The sequence below is a fragment of the Lithobates pipiens genome, unplaced genomic scaffold (genome assembly GCF_037356315.1).
Source record: "Lithobates pipiens isolate NorthernLeopardFrog02 unplaced genomic scaffold, aLitPip1_a1.2 Scaffold_13, whole genome shotgun sequence".
NCBI lineage: Eukaryota > Metazoa > Chordata > Amphibia > Anura > Ranidae > Lithobates > Lithobates pipiens.
The window spans coordinates 458,452,308-458,473,492 of NW_027507718.1; the positions used below are offsets into that span (position 1 = coordinate 458,452,308).

Here is a 21,185-nt window from a genome sequence, read left to right on the forward strand (position 1 = left end):
TGGATGCTCTGGACTACAGGGGACAGCGATGACTTCACTGGCTCCTGTGTCAGGTAAGTGGCACATAATGGGCTACTATGCAATGCATAGTAGTCCATTTTGCTTTACCTTTGCAGGGAATCAAAGGGGAAGTAAACCCATCAGGGTTTACTTCCTCTTTAAGGCCTAAGCAGTCATGCTGCTGAAGGAAGGAAGCCAGGTGACTTTGTAACCCCTAGATTGGCAACTACTTTATGTTGGACTGTTAAATTATCCAGAATTTCACTCGATCCAGAGCTGTGCCAGTGTGCATCGGCTCTCCCAGCTCTCATAGGCTTTGCTGAGGCAGCAGGAGTCATTGACTTCCACTCCTGTCAGTCGAATCCTGTGATGAAGGAGTGAGGGGCAGGGCAAAGCCGTGCTGTCTGTGTCTATAGATGCAGGTAACGCAGCTCAGGATCAAGCCTGCAGATGTGCCAGCATAGGAAGTGGCTTTCTATAGTGGTACACTAAAAAAGAGGAGGAGCAAGGAGCTCTGGCGGGGGGACCTCAGAAGAGGATGATCTTTACAAATCTATTGCACAGAGCAGGTAAATATAACATGCTTGTTGTTATTTTTTATTTTTTTATGTTTAAACTTTATAATTACTAGATGTTTCCCTCAGCCACCAGTCATATTCAGCCTATTCTAGGGGGCCACAGCTCTCTTGGTGTGACCTTACAGAGAAATTGTACTGATAGCTGGGTTTTGGTATTTTTTTGGCCAGATGGCTAACACCCATAAACATTTGGATAAACAGATAATATCAGTTTATATGCACTATTTATTTTCTGATTGTAAGCAGAAACTGCACTGAAGCTTGCAATCACAGTTGGAGGAAAATAAATTTTCTGTTGAAAGTATAAAAACAACAATTTCTTTTACATGTAGAACAACTTTATGAAATGTTATTTTAATTTTCACCAAGTGCATGAAAAAATTTAAATCATATGCAAATAAATAATCACCAGCAAGTTGTGTGTTACTGAATGTTGTGCTTTATTATAGTTTTCCAAAAGGGTCTCACAGCCATAAGGTGCCCTTCTCCTACTTGATGCAGCGTGATCAAATAATTATCACATTCCTGTAGGCTCTTATACATCCTCGGGAGACCTAACCTAACCAAATCTTGGGAGAAGAATCCTTCTTCTGGGTTCAGCTTTACTGGATGACTTTGTGGCCTCACCCTGAGATAAGCCATTGCATTGTATATGCTCTGCTCTGGTCTCCTCTGCAGGTATAAACAGGTACATCAGGTGGATCGAAACATGCATGTTAATGAAAAGATCTGTTCCGCAATGATACGGTGCCTGCACCTCCAACCCCCATCAGATTCATGCTGGTAGCTAAAAATAAACCTGTAAGCAGAGAATAATGGGGACTGCCAGTAATCACCACCTTCTGAAAATGGGGTACAGGTGTGCCTTGTAAAGACTTGAGTGACGGTGCTGAGTAAAGGGCCATACACACGGACAGAATATTGAGTGGCATCAGTCGTTTCAATAGAAACTGTTTTGGCGGAAGTCGGATGTTTTGGCAGCTTCTGTCGGAGAGCCATGACTGAAAAAGGTCTGATGATCAGCACCCGATCAGGGCTCTCAGCCAATAGTAATACATTGTTTTTTGCACAGCTCCAAATCATATGGTGGGGGTGAGGGGGGGTTGGATTATGGTGTGGGGTTGCTTTTCAGGGGTTGGGCTTGGCACCTTAGTTCCAGTGAAGGGAACTCTTAAGGCGTCAGCATACCCAGACATTTTGGACAATTTCATGCTCCCGACTTTGTGGGAACAGTTTGGGGATGGCCCCTTCCTGTGCCAACATGACTGCACACCAGTGCACAAAGCAAGGTCCATAAAGATATGGATGAGTGAATTTGGGGTGGAGGAACTTGACTGGCCTGCGCAGAGTCTTTGGGATGAATTAGAGCAGAGACTGTGAGCCAGGCCTTCTTGTTCACGTCAGTGCCTGACCTCATAAATGTGCTTCTGGAATAATGGTCAAACATTCCCAAAGACACACTCTTAAATCTTGTGTACAGCCTTCCCAGAAGCATTGAAGATGTTATAGCTGTTATTGGGCCAACTCAATATTGAACTCTATGGACTAATACTGGGGTGCCATTAAAGTTCCTGTGCATGTAAAGACAGGTGTCCCAATACTTTTGGTAATATAGTGTATGTTGTCTCACACAGCTAAGCACCTCTTTCCCTTTCTCACACCTTGTTAGTTGCCGGAAAGTGTTGCATCAGTAGGTGAAAACAGGGCATTGGAGACTAAGGAAATGCTCTCTTGTCTGCAGTTGATGGGTGACATTATTGTTCCATGATGGTCCAATCCTGCCTAGGTATAGTCACTTGTCTGGCTCCGAAGTACTGATTTATAATGATAAAAGGTGCAAGGTTTTTTCAGGTAGACATAAGTTAGACTTTTTTTTAATTAAATGTCATTGTGGTATGACAGGAATTTTCTTCTTCTGATTTGTAATGTTACCGATTTAATGCGAGAAGAGGAAGCAGGTTTTCCCATCCAAGCCCAATTCACTCAATGTCTTTTGAATCCCTTATCATTTCATTCCCGCTCTCTTGTAGCCTTCATTTTCCAGCATATTAAGAATGGAAAGAATAAACCCATTCACATATTTTTTTTCCATAAATAGTTGCACGCTTTTCAAACACAATGATACATTTATTTAGAAAATTACTAAAAGAAAACTGTTGTATTTACTTAAAAGTCAATAGTGAGAGCTGAACACAAAAGGGTGACATATTTACTGCATTTATCGACCAAGAAATAAAATAAGATAAGAACTGAAGTTTTCTGAAATTGATACATTTTGGTGGCAAAAGTTATTCAATTACAAGATAATTTATGAGCTTTTAAGACTACAAAGGCTATTTCCAAGGATAAGAAGAATCTTGGAAGACGAGCAAGAGTACAATTTTATCCAATTATTTTTCTTATGATATTACATACACTCCAGGGTGTACAGAGTAAGAGAATGTTGAACAAGATGTCCAAAAGATGAAAATATAATAGTTTCTCTTCTAACCGTCCATCCATCAAAGACCATTAGTGAACTATGTGCTTTCTTTTTAGAAACTTTCTTTGTGTTTCCTAATGGTCACTTAGATTTAATAGGTTCCTGTGGACACTGTCTGCCATTGTTCACTCACCAGACAGAAGTTTCAGTTCTAAGAAGTTAGTGTGTCTACCAGTATCAAGGGCTTTTCTAGCCACCAAACGTCATAACTTTTCTCAGTGCTGAACACTTTATCTGGAAATGACTGCAGTAGGCGTTGGAGTTGGCAGATGCTCAAGAGCTTCACAATCATCAGTAAAGAAGACCAAGTCCTGAGAACGGGGAAAAGAAAGGGGGAGAAACATAAATTTAAAGGGAAACAGTACATTTTGACAAACCATGCCTGCCCCCATTTATCTAGAAGTACCTTACCATTAGATTAGACTAAATTGCAAATATCCTCTTACCCTTTCCATTTAGTATGTAAGGGATACTTGCAGCCGGGCAAATGTTGGCTCCAAATTGTATCAGTCCCACCCTGCTTCTTCTTGGATTGAGCACTTACTCTCCTGCCTTTGTAACTAGCCACCATATTGAAATAATGCGTTGCGCAAACTGTTGACCCTTTATAAATCCTGTATTATAATAATAATAATAATATCTCTTGCGAGAGGCCCGATCACACATTCCTGACCATGGGCCTACACGTGTTATAAATAAATGTCCTCAAATTAATGCATTTTACACTTTACTGTGGCTTCATGTCTCATTTATTTTAATGCAGAGCACAAGTACATATCTTTTAGCCATCTTTCTCTTCTACCTTCCTCTCCCTGGGAGCACCATAGAATTGGGACCACCTCCCCAGGTATACTAAGGACTGAAGGTCAGGGGGCAAGCTCCTTTCATTAGTATACTGCCACTCTCTCCCCAATGTCCAATCTATAGCTTTGCCAAGCTGGGCACACTCTCTGATGACTCATATTTCCAGGTTTCACTGTCACTCACATTTAGGAGGCTCTGTCCAGGCCCCAAGGCCTTATGCTCCACTCTACAGGACCTGCAGAAGAAGGTCTGGGGTAAACAATGTGACTACAGCTAGTTCTTACAAGATCCGTGCCACTTTCAATGTGAATTCAGCCCTGCACAGGTCTCTTTAGATCAGCTCAGCACAGGGTAACATTTTTGCAGCTCTTGGGTGTCCGTGGGATTTGCCATGCCCCTTACTCACTGGGCCCCACCCAGGGCTGGCATTTATATGGGCAAAAGCTCCACCCACTACATCACTACAGGAGCTAACATCCGCTTATAAATTTCACCTTACCATGCCATAATGGCAATATAGCCATCTAGTGGCAGGAAAGCTAACTGCACCTGCCAACAAGTATGTCATAGCACATGTGTGAATTGCAAGATTCTAAAAGCTTCTATCAGTTCCATAATTACTATTTCAGTAAGGATTTCTTTAGACTGAGTGTCATTAGGTTGTGAAAGTTTTCAGGTGGATTGCACCATTCTATGTTACACTAAAAAAAGTACTGCATGCTATACTTTTTTTGCCAGCTCACACTACCACCACCTTGTCTTTTGCCTTGTCTTGTATTGGAACAGTGCTGGGCAAGGTTGGTGTGAACCGGCAATGTGTTGTGAACTGGGCCTGACAACTAATGTTTCCAAATTCTTTTTTTCCTCGTGTGCATTAAAACTGACTTAAATGAATCACCCCTTCACATGCAAGCTAGCATACCCCCAACCATCCCCATACATATCTAGTGCCTCTTTGGCGAAAGCAAAGTGAAGGGAGTGGCAGGAGCTTCAAATCTACCAGAATGTTTCAATGCTCTGGTGATTTAGAGTGGCCTGGCTCTTTATTTTTTTATGAAAGCTGGCATAGGCTACAGAATGCGCAGCTGGCCTTATTAGCCAATTAAATTCCATCTCCTCATTTCCAAAACCCAGCTTTATAAATGTCAATCAGCATTTAATTTTTGTTATTATTTAATTAGTGGAAACCTACTCTTTTACAAGCTGTATTCATAATATTGTACAGATTTCTTGCTTTCTTCATTAAAGCCTTCACCCTTGGTAGTCTTCCACAGTTTGGAGCCGAGACAAAGTTGCGCAGTTTTGTCATTACACATGAATTCTGAAACAGTAAACAGTTACTATTAGAGTAAATGCATAGATACTTTACTGCTAAGCCTCTCCAGCCAAACTATCAGACACTTCATAGTAATAAATAAATAAATTATTTTATTTTAGTCAAATAAATATCAAATATTGCATATGAATATTGTTTCAATTTAGCCAGTAGATGGAGCTATAGTCTCCTTTTAACCACTTGACCACTGGGCACTTAAACCCCCTTCCTGACCAGACCAATTTTCAGCTTTCGGTGCTCTCACACTTTGAATGACAATTACACAATTACTTAATTTTTGTCCTTTTTTTCACACAAATAGAGCTTTCTTTTGGTGGCATTTAATCACCGCTCTTTTTTTTTTTTTTTTTTTGTGCTATTAATCAAAAAAGACAGAAAATTCGGTAAAAAACAAACAAAAATTATTTGTTTCTTTTAAAATTTATTGGTAGAGTATTGGCGAGTATTGGCGAGTATTGGCAGAGTATTGGCGAGTATTGGCAGAGTATTGGCAGAGTATTGGCAGAGTATTGCACAGTGTTGCAGAGTATTGGTAGAGTATTGCACAGTGTTGCAGAGTATTGGTAGAGTATTGCACAGTGTTACAGAGTATTGGCAGAGCACTGCAGATTATTTGCACTGAGCAGCACTGTGGGCACCACACATCCAGCCCACAGTGCTGCTGCCATCTCTCTGCCTCTCCCCTCTCACTGTACCGATCGATATTACAGTCCAGCTTAAAACACGTTGGCACAGATCAGTTAAATGGAATGCAAGTGGTGTGAGATTTGGGCTACTCAGTATTTCCTGGGAACTTGTTGGAAGGAGTGTGACATCATTATTACCCAGGCGCCATGTAAGTATATTATGTGTGTGTGTGTATATATATATATATATATATATATATATATATATTGTACAGGACGCCAAGGCTGGGTCCTGGACAGCTGCTATGTGGCACCAGAATTTGGATTATGGTCCCTTTAATAGAATTGTCGGAGTATTCAGGGGGTCACCCGAGATGATGTGAGGAATTCCTGGGATAACCATATTAAGGACAGGATTGACTCATGGTTCTCTCTGTGTTAGCAAAGAAGTATTTTGGACCCAGAATTACCACTCCTGACTACAGGGACTCCAGTCCCCACAGGGTTAAGAACCACAGGAAGCAGCACTTAAAACAGGAAGCAGTACTAGATGTGATGGTGTGTGAGTAGGAGTTGTGGTGAGACACCTGTTTTGAGTGCTGCAAGTTTGCTGGAAGCTGCCAAACAACCGACTGGGACTGTGCTAACCCTGGGATAACGTCTCATCCATGAACTGGATGTTCCTTTGTATTTTGTTTTGTGCTGAATATAAGCGGACTTGGTCCTGTGGAGCTACAACCCCACAAACTTTACAATAGATATCTAAAGATACAGTATCTCACAAAAGTGAATACACCCCTCATATAAATATTTTATTCTATCTTTTCATGTGACAACACTGAAGAATTTACACTTTGCTACAATGTAAAGTAGTGAGTGTACAGCTTGTATAACAGTGTAAATTTTCTTTCCCCTCAAAATAACTCAACACACAGCCATTAATGTCTAAACCGATGGCAGAGAGGAAGAAGGGGGGAAATGCTAATGTAAACAAGCATTTCCCCGTTCTGCCTAGTGACACTGTCACTGATCACCATTCCCTGTAATCGGGAGTGGTGATCAGTGATGTGTCACACGTAGCCCCTCCCCCCCACAGTTAGAATAACTCCCTAGAACACACTTAACCCCTACACAATTAACCCTTTCACTACTAGTCACATTTCCACAGTATTCAATGCATTTTTAATCGCACTGATCGCTGTATAAATGTGAATGGTCCCAAAAATGTGTCAAAATTGTCCGATGTATCCACCATAATGTCACAGTCATGATAAAAATTGCTGATTGCTGCCATTACTGGTAAAAAAAAATTCTTGATAAAAATGCTATAAAACCATGCCCTATTTTGTAGACGCTATAACTTTTGTGCAAACCAATCAATATACGCTTATTGCGGTTTTTTTTAACCAAAAATATGTAGAAGAATACGTATCGGCCTAAACTGAGGAAAAAAAAACGTTTTTTTATATATTTTGGGAGCCACGCTGCAGGACCGCGGAAATCGTAATTAAAGAGACGCAGTGCCTAATCCCAAAAAAGTGCTCTGGTCTTTGGACATCCAAATGGTCCAGGGCTGCAGTGCTTAATGAAATATAGCTGCCCTCCCCCCTTTTTATTATTGATGAAGTATTTTATAAAAAATCTTTTGGATTAATTAAGTTTATAGATTTTTTGGATTACTTTTTTATAAATAACTTTAATATAATTATATATTTAATCCCATTCAGTTTATTCAATATCCTTAATTAATAATGAATTTAGTTTATTTTTATTATTGTATCTTCTTGTAGTTTAAATAATTTAGCAATGTTTATATTGCATATATTACTAGTATTTGAGCGTTTATATGCATATATGTAACATGACACCTAAATGGGACCCTGAAGGGTCCCGACGCGCATGCGCCGCCTCTACTGGTTGCTTCTTGTAAGTATGGTAGGTTCATTTAAATGGCTAGATAATATACAGTGCCTTGCAAATGTATTCACCCCCCTTGGCATTTTTCGTGTTTTGTTGCCTCACAACCTGGAATTAATATGGATTGTTTGAGGATTTGCATCATTTAATTTACAGAACATGCCCACAACTTTGAAGTGTTTTTTTTTTTTTCTGTGAAGCAAACAGCAAATAGGACAAAATAACAGAAAAAGTCAAGGTGCATAACTATTCAACCCCCTAAAGTCAATATTTTTCAGAGCCACCTTTTGCGGCTATCACAGCTCCAAGTAGCTTTGAATAAGTCTCTATGAGCTTGCCACATCTTACCACTGGGATTTTTGCCCATTCCTCCTTGCAAAACTGCTCCAGCTCTTTCAAGTTTGATGGTTTGCACTTGTGAACAGCAATCTTTAAGTCTGACCACAGATTTTCTAGTGGTTTGAGGTCTGGGTTTTGACTAGTCCATTCCAATACATTTACATGCTTCCCATTAAACCACTCAAGTGTTGCTTTAGCAGTGTATTTGGGGTCATTGTCCTACTGGAAGGTGAACCTCCATCCTCGCCTCAAATCACACACAGAGTGGTACAGGTTTTTCTCAAGAATATCCCTATATTTAGCTCCATCCATCTTTCCCTCAACTCCGACCAGTTTCTCAGTCCCGACTGCTGAAAAACATCCCCACAGCATGAAGCTGCCACCACCATGGATGGTGTTCTTTGCGCCAGACATAGCGTTTTCTTTGATGGCCAAAAAGTAAAAATTTTGTCTCATTAGACCAGTGCACCTTCCTCCATACATTTTGGTATGTATTTGTAGTTTTGTAGCATGTAGTTTCCCACATGCCTTTTCTCAAACTCAAAATGGGCCATTTTGTTTTTTGCTGAAAGTAATGGCTTTCTTCTGGCCACTCTGCCATAAAGCCCAACTCTATGGAGCGTACAGCTTATTGTCATCCTATGTACAGATACTCCAGTCTCTGCTGTGGAACTCTGCATCTCCTCCAGGGTTACCTTAGGTCTCTCTGCTGCCTCTCAGATTAATGCCCTCCTTGCCCGGTCCGTGAGTTTTGGTGTGCGTCCGTCTCTTGGCAGGTTTGCTGTTGAGCCATGTTCTTTCCATTTGGTTATGATAGATTTGATGGTGCTCCTAGGGATCATCAAAGATTTAGATTTTTTTTTTTATAACCTAACCCTGACTTGTACTTCTCAACAACATTGTCCCTTACTTGTTTGGAGAGTTCCTTGGTCTTCATGGCAGTGTTTGGTTAGTGGTGCCTCTTGCTTAGGTGTTGCAGCCTCTGGGGCATTTCAAAAAGGTGTGTATATGTAATGACAGATCATGTGACACTTAGATTGCACACAGGTGGACATCATTTCACTAATTATGTAACTTCTGAAGGTACCGTGTTTATCGGTGTATAACACGCACCCCAAGTTTAGGAGGGGATTTTAAGGAAAAAAACTTTTAGGGGGGACGTTTAAGGAAAAAAACTTATTTAAATGCCCATCAATGCAGCCTTATCAGTGTCTATCTGCAGCCTTGTCCATCATTGCACTCTTGTCAGTGTCCATCTGCAGCCCTGTCAGTGTCATTTGCAGCCTTGTCATGCAGCCTTGTCAGTGTCATTTGCAGCCTTTTCATGCAGATTTTTCAGTGTCATTTGCAGCCTTGTCAGTGTCATTTGCAGCCTTGTTGTTTAAAAATGGCACCACCGAGATACAGAGCCGGATGTTCTGTGTATCTCGGCGGCGCTCAGTAGCTCTCGGCCGCTCTCGGATGCTTTTGGCCATTCTCTGAGGTTCTCAGCCTTTCTTGGCAGCTTTCGGGCGTTCTTGGTGGCTTACGGCTGCTCTCGGCCGCTCTCAGTGGCTTTCGGCGGCTCATGCGGGACTGCAATAGTGACCAAAAGCCGCCGAGAGCAGCCAAAAGCGACCAAAAGCTACCGAGTGGCTCACAATCGGCTGGGGATCGGCGTATAACACGCACCCACAATTTTCCTCTGATTTTAAGGGGAAAAAATGCATTTTATCCATCGATAAATACGGTAATTGGTTGCACCAGAGCTTTATATGGGCTTCATAACAAAGGTGGTGAAAAATTGTTTTATGTATATATTTTTCTAATTTTACTTCACCAACTTAGACTATTGTGTTCTGAGCCATCACATTTAATTCAGATTTAAAAAAAACATTGAACTAAAGGCTGTAATGTAACAAAATAGGTGAAAAGCCAAGGGGGTTAATACTTTTGCAAGGCACTGTAGCTCTCTATTTCTGTTATTGTTTATTATTGTCATATGTTGGCTTCCTTGAGAGCCAACAGTGAGGCCGGATTGCAGCCTGATCATGGATTATTACCATCTGCAAGGGAGACCAAGTACCGCTCTGGGACAGTGCAGATGATTTACATATACAATGCTGGATACTATTGCTCATTTGTAAGTGCTTTCATGTTTACTTCTACTTATTAAATTGTTTACCTGCTACACTTAGAAGGTGCTGCTTTCTGTCTGTTTTTATGTTCCAGAGTAGGGATGAGACGAACACCCCCCAGTTCGGTTTTCACCAGAACTTTCGAACGGACCCCAAATTCGTACGAACTTTAGAACCCCATTGAAGTCTATGGGACTCCAACGTTCGAAATTAAAAGTGCTAATTTTAACGGCTAATATGCAAGATACTGTCCTAAAAAGGGTTTGGGGACCTGGCTCCTGCCCCAGGGGACATGGGTCAATGCCTAAAATGTTTTTAAAAATGTCCGTTTTGGCGGGAGCACTGATTTTAATGACGATTAAAGTGAAAAAAAGTGAAATATTCCTTTAAATGTCGTGCCTGGGGGGTGTCTGTAGTATGCCTGTGAAGTGCCACGTGTTTCCCGTGTTTAGAACAGTCCCTGCACAAAATGACATTAAACGGAAATAACATCATTTAAAACTGCTTGCGGTTTTAATGTTATATCTGGTTCCTGCAATATGGTTGAAAATCATTGAGAAAAATGGCATGGGTAGCCCTCCCTGCCCATTACCAGCCCCTTTGGGTCTTGTACGCATATTAAGGGGAACCCCGTACCCATATTAAAAAAAGGAAATGCGTGTGGCCCCCAGGCCCTATATACTCAGAACAGCAGTATACAGGCGGTGCAAACAAGACTGGGACTGTGTAGGTTTGTTGTGTTAAGTTGAATCTGTTTGTAATTTTCAACTGGTACATTTTTAAAGTGTAGCTCCAGTCAAAAAAACAATTTTTAAGCTTTTTGGAAAACATAGGGAAGGGTTATCACCCCTGTATAATTTGTTTTGTCGTACATCTTTTTTTCCATCTCACTTGCTGTTGTCTCCTTCCGTTTGCAAGTAGGAGATGTTTGTAAGTTGAATGTTTGAAAGTAGGGGCCTGCCCTATATGCTCTGCAGAAATGGCGGAACAAGGTGTTGGTTTTGCCACAACATTGTAAGCCCTCAAAGTGACTCTTGGTGGGTGCTGGAGCGCCCTGCTGTGAACGATTATATCAAGAATTGTAATTACATGCCATTGTTGAACAGTGGTAGAAAAATTGACCTTTGGTTGTGGTGCTGGTGCCACAACACTATAAGTCCTCACAGTTACTCTGGGTGGGCACAGGAACGGGCCCCCCTGTGAAATATTATATCAAAAATTGTAATTAAATGCCCCTGTTAAACAGGGGCAGAAAAATTGGGCCTTAGGCACTGGTGCTGGTGCCACGACACTGCAACCTCTCCCATATACTCTAGCTTTATTGCAGGAATTAGCCCTGCTGCAAAGCATTGCATCAAAAATTGTAATTAAACGCCCCTGTTAAACAGGGGCAGAAAAATTGGGCCTTAGGCACTGGTGCTGGTGCCACCACACTGCAACCTCTCCCATATACTCTAGTTTTATTGCAGGAATAAGCCCTGCTGCAAAGCATTGCATCAAAAATTGTAATTAAACGCCCCTGTTAAACAGGGGCAGAAAAATTGGGCTGATGGCATCACCCAGAACCAGAAATGTTCTTCCAACATATCAGCGGAGGAGGAAGAGGATAGACAATCAACATAACAGGACAGTCACTCAGTATCAGCATAGGCAGTCTTGAAGGGATGTGATATTTCAAAAAATATTATTCGGTTACATCAGCTTCAGGTGCTTGGTAGCTGTGGGTTATCCAAGACTGATTCATCTTGATGAAGGTCAGTCGATCAACTGATTCGGTGGACAGGCGCACCCTGTGATCGGTAAAAAAGCCACCAGCAGCACTGAAGGTGCGTTCCGAAAGAAGGCGGGATGCAGGACAGGCCAGTGGCTCAATTGCATACTGTGCAAGCTCTGGCCAGTGATCCATCCTCAAGACCCAGTAACCCAGAGGATTTTTGGTGGGAAAGGTGTCCAAGTCTGACCTTGCCCCTAGGTATTCCTGCAACATGTAAATCAGACGCTGGTGATGGTTGCTGGAACCGATCATACCTTGGGGCTGCGGACTAAAAAATTGTCTGAAAGCATCAGTCAGACGGCCACCTTCTCCACCGCTCCTTCTGACCAATGCCTCAGCAACACGTTGTCCAGGACCAGGAGTTTGTAACCTCCCAGTCTCTGGGAACGCGTTGCACAGACCTTTCTGCAAGGCCTCCCGGAGATGTCTCATCCTCTGCTCCCTCTGCGATGGCAAGATAAGGTCGGCAACCTTACCCTTGTACCGTGGATCAAGGAGAGTGGCCAGCCAGTAATGGTCCCTCTCCTTGATCCGAAGAATACGAGGATCCTTCCGCAGGCTTTGCAGGATCTGGGAGGCCATGCAGCGTAGGTTAGCTGAGGCATTCGATCCGGAGTCCTCTGGGTCACTAAGGACAACATGATCCGCAGCTACCTCCTCCCAGCCACGTACAAGTCCACGGGTTTCTTGGGACTGTAAATCATCCCTACAAGACTGCTGCTGCTGCTGATGCTGAGTGCCAGCCTCCACCTTCATGCTGACACAATCATCCTCCTACTCCTCTTCCTCCTCCTCATCCTCTTCCTGTATGATGGGTGGCACAGCAGGAACACTGTCTGGATAAAGGGGGCCTTGAGAGGCAAGGAAGTCCTCCTCTTCCTGCCTCTGTTCTGCCTCAAGTGCCCTGTCCATTATTCCATGCAGCGTATGCTCCAAGAGGTGGACAAGAGGTACAGTGTCACTGATGCATGCACTGTCACTGCTCACCATCCTTGTGGCCTCCTCAAAACGGTGACAGGACAGTGCATGCATCCCTGATCATGCCCCACTGGCATGGTGAGAAAAAACCAAGCTCCCCTGACCCTGTCCTGGTGCCGTAGTCACACAGGTACTGATTGATGGCCCTCTGCTGCGTGTGCAGCCGCTGCAGCATGGCCAACGTTGAGTTCCACCTAGTGGGCATGTCACATATAAGGCGGTTCTTGGGCAGGTTCAACTCCTTTTGGAGCTCAGCCAGCCGAGCACAGGCATTAAATGATCGGCGGAAATGCACACAGACTTTCCTGGCCTGCTTCAGGACATCCTGCAAGCCCGGGTACCTGCCCAAGAACCGCTGAACCACCAGGTTAAGCACGTGAGCTACACAGGGCACATGGGTCAGTTGTCCCTGTCGGAGGGCGGAGAGGAGGTTGGTGCCATTGTCGCAAACCACCATTCCTGGCTTAAGCTGGCGTCAACCCCCTCTTGGCCTGCCCCTGCAGAGCTGACAAAACATCCGCACCAGTGTGGCTCCTGTCCCCCAAACAAACCAGCGCAAGCACGGCATGGCATCGTTTTGCCTGCGTACTTGCGTAGCCCCTGGAACACCTACGGAGCACCACTGGTTCTGAGGACAGAGCCCTGGAAGAGGCCATGGAGGAAGAAGAAGAGGAGGGGGTGGAGGAGAGAGGTGTGTCACAACCAATAGTAGCATTTTGGAGGCGTGGTGGCAGAACAACCTCCAACACTACTGCACCTTGTCCTGCATCCTTCCCAGCTGCCAGAAGAGTGACCCAATGGGCCGCGAAAGACAGGTAACGTCCCTGTCCATGCCTGCTGGACCATGAGTCAGCAGTAATATGCACCTTAACGCTGACCGCCCTGTCCAGCGAGGCAAGGACATTGCCTTCCACATGCCGGTAGAGAGCCGGAATCGCCTTCCGTGAGAAAAAGTGGCGTTTGGGGACCTGCCACTGAGGAACCGCACATTGTACAAACTCACGGAAGGGGGCCGAGTCTACCAACTGAAAAGGCAGCAGTTGAAGTGCTAGCAATTTAGCCAAGCTAGCATTCAACCGCTGGGCATATGGATGGCTGGGAGTGAACTTCTTTCGCCGGTCTAGCAGCTGGGGCAGGGACATTTGCCTGCTATAATCGGACGTGGGTGTACTGCTAGCAGAGTGCCCGGAAGCACTTGGCTGTGACACACCTAATTCTACACCTTCATTCCTCTCAGAGCAGGTTTCAGAGAGGACTGAAGGCCTAGTGGGGTTGGAGATGCCAGCTGATGAGGAGCAAGGAGAGGTCCGCTTTGTTCTTTGGTGTTGGTCTTTGAGGTACGCTTGCCAACGAGCTGCATGGCAGGTCAACATATGTCTGGTCAAGCATGTGGTGCCCAAGCGGCTGATGTTTTGGCCACGCTATCACACTCGTCTCAAAAAAGGCCCACACCAAAGAACTTTTAGAATAATGCGCAGAGGCAGCGCCCTGCACAGGCGGAGCTCTGCGGTGTGATTCAGTCGGTGTGCTGCCCCTAAGCTGGCCCCCGGAGGGCATCCTGCCTCGTTGGACATGTGCCTCCTCCTCCTCCTCCTCCTCTCTCCTACCAGGCACCCACGTGGAGTCAGTGCCCTCATCATCCCCTCCCTCCCTCATCGCTGTAGCAAACCTGGCAGTATGCTGCAGCTTGTGGAACATGACTGCCAGATTGCTGTCCTTCTTGAGCATCCCCTCTCTCTGCATTCACGCTACTGCCTTCCTATAGCTGAGTGTCATCATCAGAGCCTACAAAACACTGGGCATCCTCCTGGAGCATGTACCCAACACTGTGCTCAAAGAGTTCAGGAGACTCCTCAGGAGGACGTGGTGGGTCTAGGGAAGGAGTCACTGATGATGACATTGAGACGAGGGAAGACGATGCGTTGGCAGCTGCTTTGCTAGTACCCTGAGACTGGGTGAGAGAGGATGAGGAGGATGAAGAGGGCTTGGTCATCCACTCTACCAAGTCGTTGGCACGTTGCGGCTCAACATGTCCAGCTGCCGAGAAGGACAAGCGTGTCCCATGGCCACGTGCTGATGATGATGCACCGCGTCCATGACCAGCACTGTTGTCTCTAGACACAGAGCCTGCTTGCCCTCTTTTATCAGCTTGTGCCTGTCTGCCTCTCCTTGCTGGCCTTCCAGACATGGTAATGGCCTGAAGGGAGTTGGGTAAAACAGCAATTGGGTAGTGTATATTGTGCTGGAGGCACACAACACCCACTAAGCCCTGCAGATGGCTCTATTAGAGAACAGCAATAAAGGGTAGATACAGGTGTATATTGTGCTGGAGGCACACAACACCCACTAACTCCTGCAGATGCCTTTATTATAGAACACCAGCAATAAAGGGTAGATAAAGGGGTATACTGTACTGAAGGCACACAACACCCACTAAGCCCTGCAGATGGCTCTATTAGAGAACAGCAATAAAGGGTAGATACAGGTGTATATTGTGCTGGAGGCACACAACACCCACTAACTCCTGCAGATGCCTTTATTATAGAACACCAGCAATAAAGGGTAAATACAGATGTATACTGTGCTGTGCTGGAGGCACACACAACTTCCAATAACTCCTGCAGATGGCAGATGGCTCAAATAGAGAAGAGCTATGTAGGTGGATATAGGGGTGTGTACTGGGTACAGAGCAAGCAGACAGCATGCACAAGCTCCTAACACTGACTGCAAACTCTATTATAAAAGATAGATATATCGCTAGCTATATAGGTGAGGTGAATATAGCGGTGTATACTGCGGTCAGGGCACGCAGACAACAACCACTACAGAAGAGCAAGATCAAAAAATCGGCCGATAACGATCGGTGTATACTGTGTTGAAGGTACACAGAGCACCCACTAACTGCTTCAGATGCCAACACACTACACAAGGCCGCCGCGCTGGCGGCCTTATATAGTGTGGGGCGTGTACTACACAGCCTGAGCTATGATTGGCCACATGCATCCTGCCTGTGGCCAATCATGGCTCTCCTCACTGCCGGCGCTGTGATTGGCCAAGCATGCGGGGTCACAGTGCATGCTTGGGCAATCATGAGCCAGCAATGCACTGCGATGACGCAGTGCATTTTGGGCCATGAGCACCACACGAATTTGGCGCAAACGACCCATAACGTTCGGAATTCGCCGAACGGGCGAACAGCCGATGTTCGAGTCGAACGTATGTTCGACTCGAACACGAAGCTCATCCCTATTCCAGAGTCTCTTCTAGATCTTCTACCTGGTGGCCTCCTAAGGACAGCATAACTATTATCCCTATATGGATGTATTTTATAATGACTTGTCTTATTGCCCTGTTCTGTGACCCATCCCATACCTCCTGTATTTAATGTTGTATAGCCAGTCCCAGAGTGCAACATATTATCTCACTGTTTGTTTGTCCGGTGTGCTGGTGGCTGCCGTGTTTGGTTAATATCCTTGGTTTACTACGTTAGCCTGTAGGACCTTGATCCAGTGTGTGATGTGATGTACCAGGAGTCCGAAGCTGCATCTATTCTGACAATTTTTACTTATGTTGGTTTATGAGTATATCACTTATTATTGCATTTTATTAATCAAAGTTATCCGAAGATAATGCACTAGGCTGGTGTTTTCTTTATGGTTACTAAATATATTGGGGTTGATTTATTTAGGAACAGAGAATATTCACTTGAGAGGGGAAACTTTAAATCAAATCATGTCCAAGACAAAATCAATATTTGATTTACCCTGTACTCAGTTGGGTATTCACACTGGTTCATTTTTCCAGTCTTCCATTTTCTAAAATATAGAAATCTAACCAATTGACTCAAAAAATGATTATCTGACAGCATCACTTTAAGGACTTGGTTTATGTGTTTTGCTTTTACTTCACTATACAGGTCAATACAATTGATTCACCTCAAAGAATAGAGACTGTTTACTTAGCTAAGTGAACGTTCACTCTGGAAAGTGTATACTCTTTTTTTTTTCAAAGTGAATGTTCACTTCCCTTAGTGAATAAAGTGAAGCTTTGTTAATTTCAATCATCCAATCACACGCAAGCAAACTTCCGGTTTTCTTAATTTTCCAAACAAATAGTTAGGTATTCAATATAAACATGGCTTTTCTTTCACTATACTGAAGCCTGGGGCACACTAACATTTTGGGTTGAATGAAAAAAAACAAAAACTGACAGCTTTGGTCGGAGCCTCTGTACTAATGATCTGATGTTAGTACAGCGATCTCCCCCGCTGAGCTGTTGTGTTCCGACAGGGGGGCGCCCCCCCCTGCCAGACCACTCCAAACAGCGCTCTGAACGGGAGTCGGTCGGCTGGTGGCGAACCGACTGACATACACGCGAGACAAATGCCAAACAGTTTTTATTAAACTGGCCAATGTCTCCCAACATTCGGCCCGTTTGTATGGGGCTTTAGTGAATGTTCAATTTCCAAACTTTGCAATGTAAGCAGACTCTATTGCTTTAGAAAGCATCAATATAAAAGGAAAGTAAATACAGGCATACCCCACTTTTAAAGCGGACGTCCACCCTAAAATGGACCTCCGCTCATCGGAATCCCCCCCCCTCCGGCGCCACAATCGGCACCTTTCAGGGGGGAGGGGGGTGCAGTTACCTGGATAATCCAGGTAACTGCACCCACTTCCGGGCTAGCTCTCTGCGGAAAGGGGCGTACGTTACGCCCCTTTCCGCAAGCGCCCGCCCCCTTCAGCAAGTGCCCCGCTGCCTGCTGGGAAACACACAGCTCCCAGAGGCAGCGGGGACCGTCCGGATTGCGACGCGCGGCTCGCGCATGCGCAGTAGGGAACCGGGAAATGAAGCCGAAAGGCTCCATTTCCTGATTCCCATACCCAAGATGGCGGCGGCAGGACCCGACAGACGAGCGAGCGATCGGCTTCGGGTGCCGACATCGCGGGCGCGCTGGACAGGTAAGTGTCACTATTTAAAAGTCAGCAGCTGCAGTATTTGTAGCTGCTGGCTTTTAAAAAAAAAAAAAACGCGGAGTCCCGGTGGACTCCCGCTTTAAGTACACAATGGGGTTTATTTACTAAAGCTGGAAAGTGCAAAATCAGGCTCACTTCTGCATAGAAACCAATGAGCTTCTAACCCCAGCTTGTTCAAATAAGCTTTGGCAATAAAACCTGGAAGCTCATTGGTTTCTATGCAGAATTGAGCCTGATTTTGCACTTTCCAGCTTTAGTAAATAAACCCCAATGTGTACTTAACCACTACAATACAGGGCACTTTCACCCCCTTCCTTCCCAGCCCAATTTTCAGCTTTCAGCGCTCTAGCGCTTTCAGTGACAATTGCGCGGTCATGCTACACTGTACCCAAATGAAATTGTTATCATTTTGTTCGCACAAATAGAGCTTTATTTTGGTGTTATTTATTCACGACTCCGTTTTTTTTTTTTTGCGATATAAGCGCAAAAAAAGCGGAAATTTGGAAAAAAAACAATATTTTCTTTTTTCTATTTGAAAAGAAATCCAATAAAATCAAATTTTGTCATAAATTTAAGCCAAAATGTATTCTGCTACATGTTTTTGGTAAAAAAAATTCCGTTAAGTGTATAATAATTGGTTTGTGTGATCACGGACATATGTACGCAAATGATCATGTACATATGTGTGCAGGTGATCACGTACATATGTGTGCAGATAATCATTGGGACATGTGATTTTAGTGGGACATATGTGGGGGACATGTTTTTATTATTAGGGACATGTGTTTTTATTATTTGGGGACATGTATGTTTTGGGGACATGTGTGTTTTGGGGACATATGTGGGGACTGTGTTTGTACTGTGTGGTGTGTTGTGTGTTTACACTACACTGATGATCAGTGAGTAAAAAGCTGTAAAAAGCAGCCCATACTCACTGATCATCAGCCGGCTGCAGCGTTCTGCTCTCCTCTCCTCAGCGGTGACTTCCGTGTGAGGAGAGGAGAGCCGATTGCCTAGCAACCGGCTGTTTGTTTACATCACATGACGGCCGTGATTGGACACGGCCGTCATGTGATCAGGAGGGCCAATCACAGAGCCCTCCTGCCGATCTGAGATGTGCCGTGTCCGGGTGACACGAGCACATCGGGATCGCGCCGCTGCGCGGGCACGATCCCGCTACTCCTGAATGACGTTCCTGAACGTCCTATCAGGAGTAGACGGCTCCCACCCGGCCGTATATATGCATTGGCCGGGTGGGAAGTGGTTAAAAGCGGGGTATGCCTGTATATGGTTTCAAATATGTGTTCACTGACTCAAAACCCCAAATTCTTACTGTGAATGTAGTTTTGGATTAGGAAATGTGCATCCTGAAATAGAAAGTAGAATTCAAAACACTGGCATGAAAATCAAATAACATTTTTAGGGTTTTCATACAAAATTTGTCTAGTCCACATTTGTATTATTATTTGTGCTATTGAATGCTGTGATAAATGCGTTTTCTGAATTTCCTTAAAAATTGGCAAACAAAATTCTGCTGGTGTTTGACCAACTTTTAGAGTCAAGTACCCAAGTAGCTGAAATTTTATTTAAAAAGAAGTCAAAAAAAAAAAAATGGTGTCACAAATACAAGTACTATACCCTGCTGTGATGGGTAATTCGAATCTAACAATTAAAATACATTTAGCAAAAATGAGAGAACATTAGGTGGCGAGTTATGACAAATATTGTATCTAAAAAAAACGAAAAAAAAAAAAAAATATATATATATATATATATATATATATATAATGAGAGTACTTACATGTATGTCCAGGTACAGAGTTGGAAGAGAATCCTTGCATGGTCCCTGTAACAGACAATAGCTGTTAGAAATGAAATCTTGTGTTACTCCAAGGTGCCCACATTATCCTCCAGTTACTTACAGTGGGTAAAAACTTCTGCAGAGTTTTGTAAGATTCAGTGATCTCTTTGCTCAGAGCGACCACTCTTGAGTAGCACGTTGGGGGAGCAGAGTTTGTGAACAGAAACAATATATTAAGTGCTAAGAAACTCAGAAAAAGCTTCATTACTGTTTGCAGTATGTCAGCAGAGGGCTGCTAATGGCTCTTGCTGCGGTTTGTAAATCAATGGACACAGAGACAGGCAGTCAACAACAATTTATACAGACAGCTGAATCGAAGGGAGAGAGAGGGAAAAAAAGGGTTCTAGGCGTAATGCCAAGAGTTGAGATGAATATTTACATTCAAGCCATGTCAGGAACAAGTTTTCTGCATTTCCAAAAAAGTAGATTGAAATACAATTACCAAAACACGTATGCACAGAAGTAATTCTGCGGACACATCTGTAAATAATAAATTGGGCTTCTTTCAGTCCCGGTTTATTGAAGGTGAATTATGAAAACTGAAGCAAAGAGAGATGTAGCTTTTTCATTCTGCAAACTACTTCTACTTTTTCACCTTTTACTGGATGAAGAATGATTGCTATATTCTGGTTAAAGAGCAACTAAAATGGTTATTGAATAATTTAAACTTCTCAAAGTAAGTTGATACATTGGTGTTATATTTCAGTTATATCATTAATTGTATAACATTTTACAACATTTATTATATGTTATTTTATTTATTTATTTTAGGTACTTATATAGCGCCGTCAATTTACGCAGAGCTTTACATACACATTGTACATTCACATCAGTCCCTACCTTCAAGGAGCTTACAATCTAAGGTCCTTAGCTCACATTCATACATACATATACTAGGTACAAAGGAAAAAACTGCTCTATTAACTAAACCCACCCAGTGAGCAGCAGCTCAAATCGTTATACAACGACACAAAACAATCAACAACTATAAGGAGCTGCGCTAAAGAAGATTTTAAGTGTAAAGCTATGATCAAAAAAATTTGGTGATCAAAAAAAAATTTGATTAATATTGACCCTATCATAAAGTGCATAAAAATGATTTAATAAATAAATAAAAATTCATAAGTGAAAATTTATAAATATAAGTTCATAAATGGAAATGATTAAACTAGTAATAAAATTACCATGTAAATAAATACAAATTAATACGTGACACTTAATGATTTGATAATGACACTTAATATAAGCGAAATAGAAAATGATAGTCCATATAAATGTCCCAAAAATTTCCTCATGCAAAGGGATCAGCAGGAATCCAGTGCAGGATCAAACAAAACACCCTTTGGAAAAGTGCTATAAAGTGCAGAAGATGCCACCACCAATACCAACTCTGGCCG

General features: G+C 43.4%; 1 protein-coding gene across 1 annotated transcript; it reads right to left on the reverse strand.

Annotated features, from left to right (window-relative positions):
• Window positions 1-994: 994 nt before the first annotated feature.
• Window positions 995-20,069, reverse strand: CYTL1 (cytokine like 1). Its single transcript, XM_077477797.1, has 4 exons — window positions 19,850-20,069; window positions 19,729-19,773; window positions 5,057-5,185; window positions 995-3,371 (listed from the first exon to the last, which is right to left on the reverse strand). Exons 1-4 carry the CDS (start codon window positions 19,991-19,993, stop codon window positions 3,291-3,293), a joined length of 399 nt encoding a protein of 132 aa, XP_077333923.1. The 5' UTR covers window positions 19,994-20,069; the 3' UTR covers window positions 995-3,290.
• Window positions 20,070-21,185: the final 1,116 nt, after the last annotated feature.

Bases quoted from the DNA above. Each gene is read 5' to 3' on its own strand.
- CYTL1 (XM_077477797.1), bottom strand. From the start codon at position 19,993: ATGAAGCTTTTTCTGAGTTTCTTAGCACTTAATATATTGTTTCTGTTC. The intron at 19,774-19,849 runs GTAAGTAACTGG...TGTCTGTTACAG, and splicing joins TGCAGAAGTTTTTACCCACT to GGACCATGCAAGGATTCTCT. The intron at 5,186-19,728 runs GTAAGTACTCTC...TTACTGTTTCAG, and splicing joins CTCTGTACCTGGACATACAT to AATTCATGTGTAATGACAAA.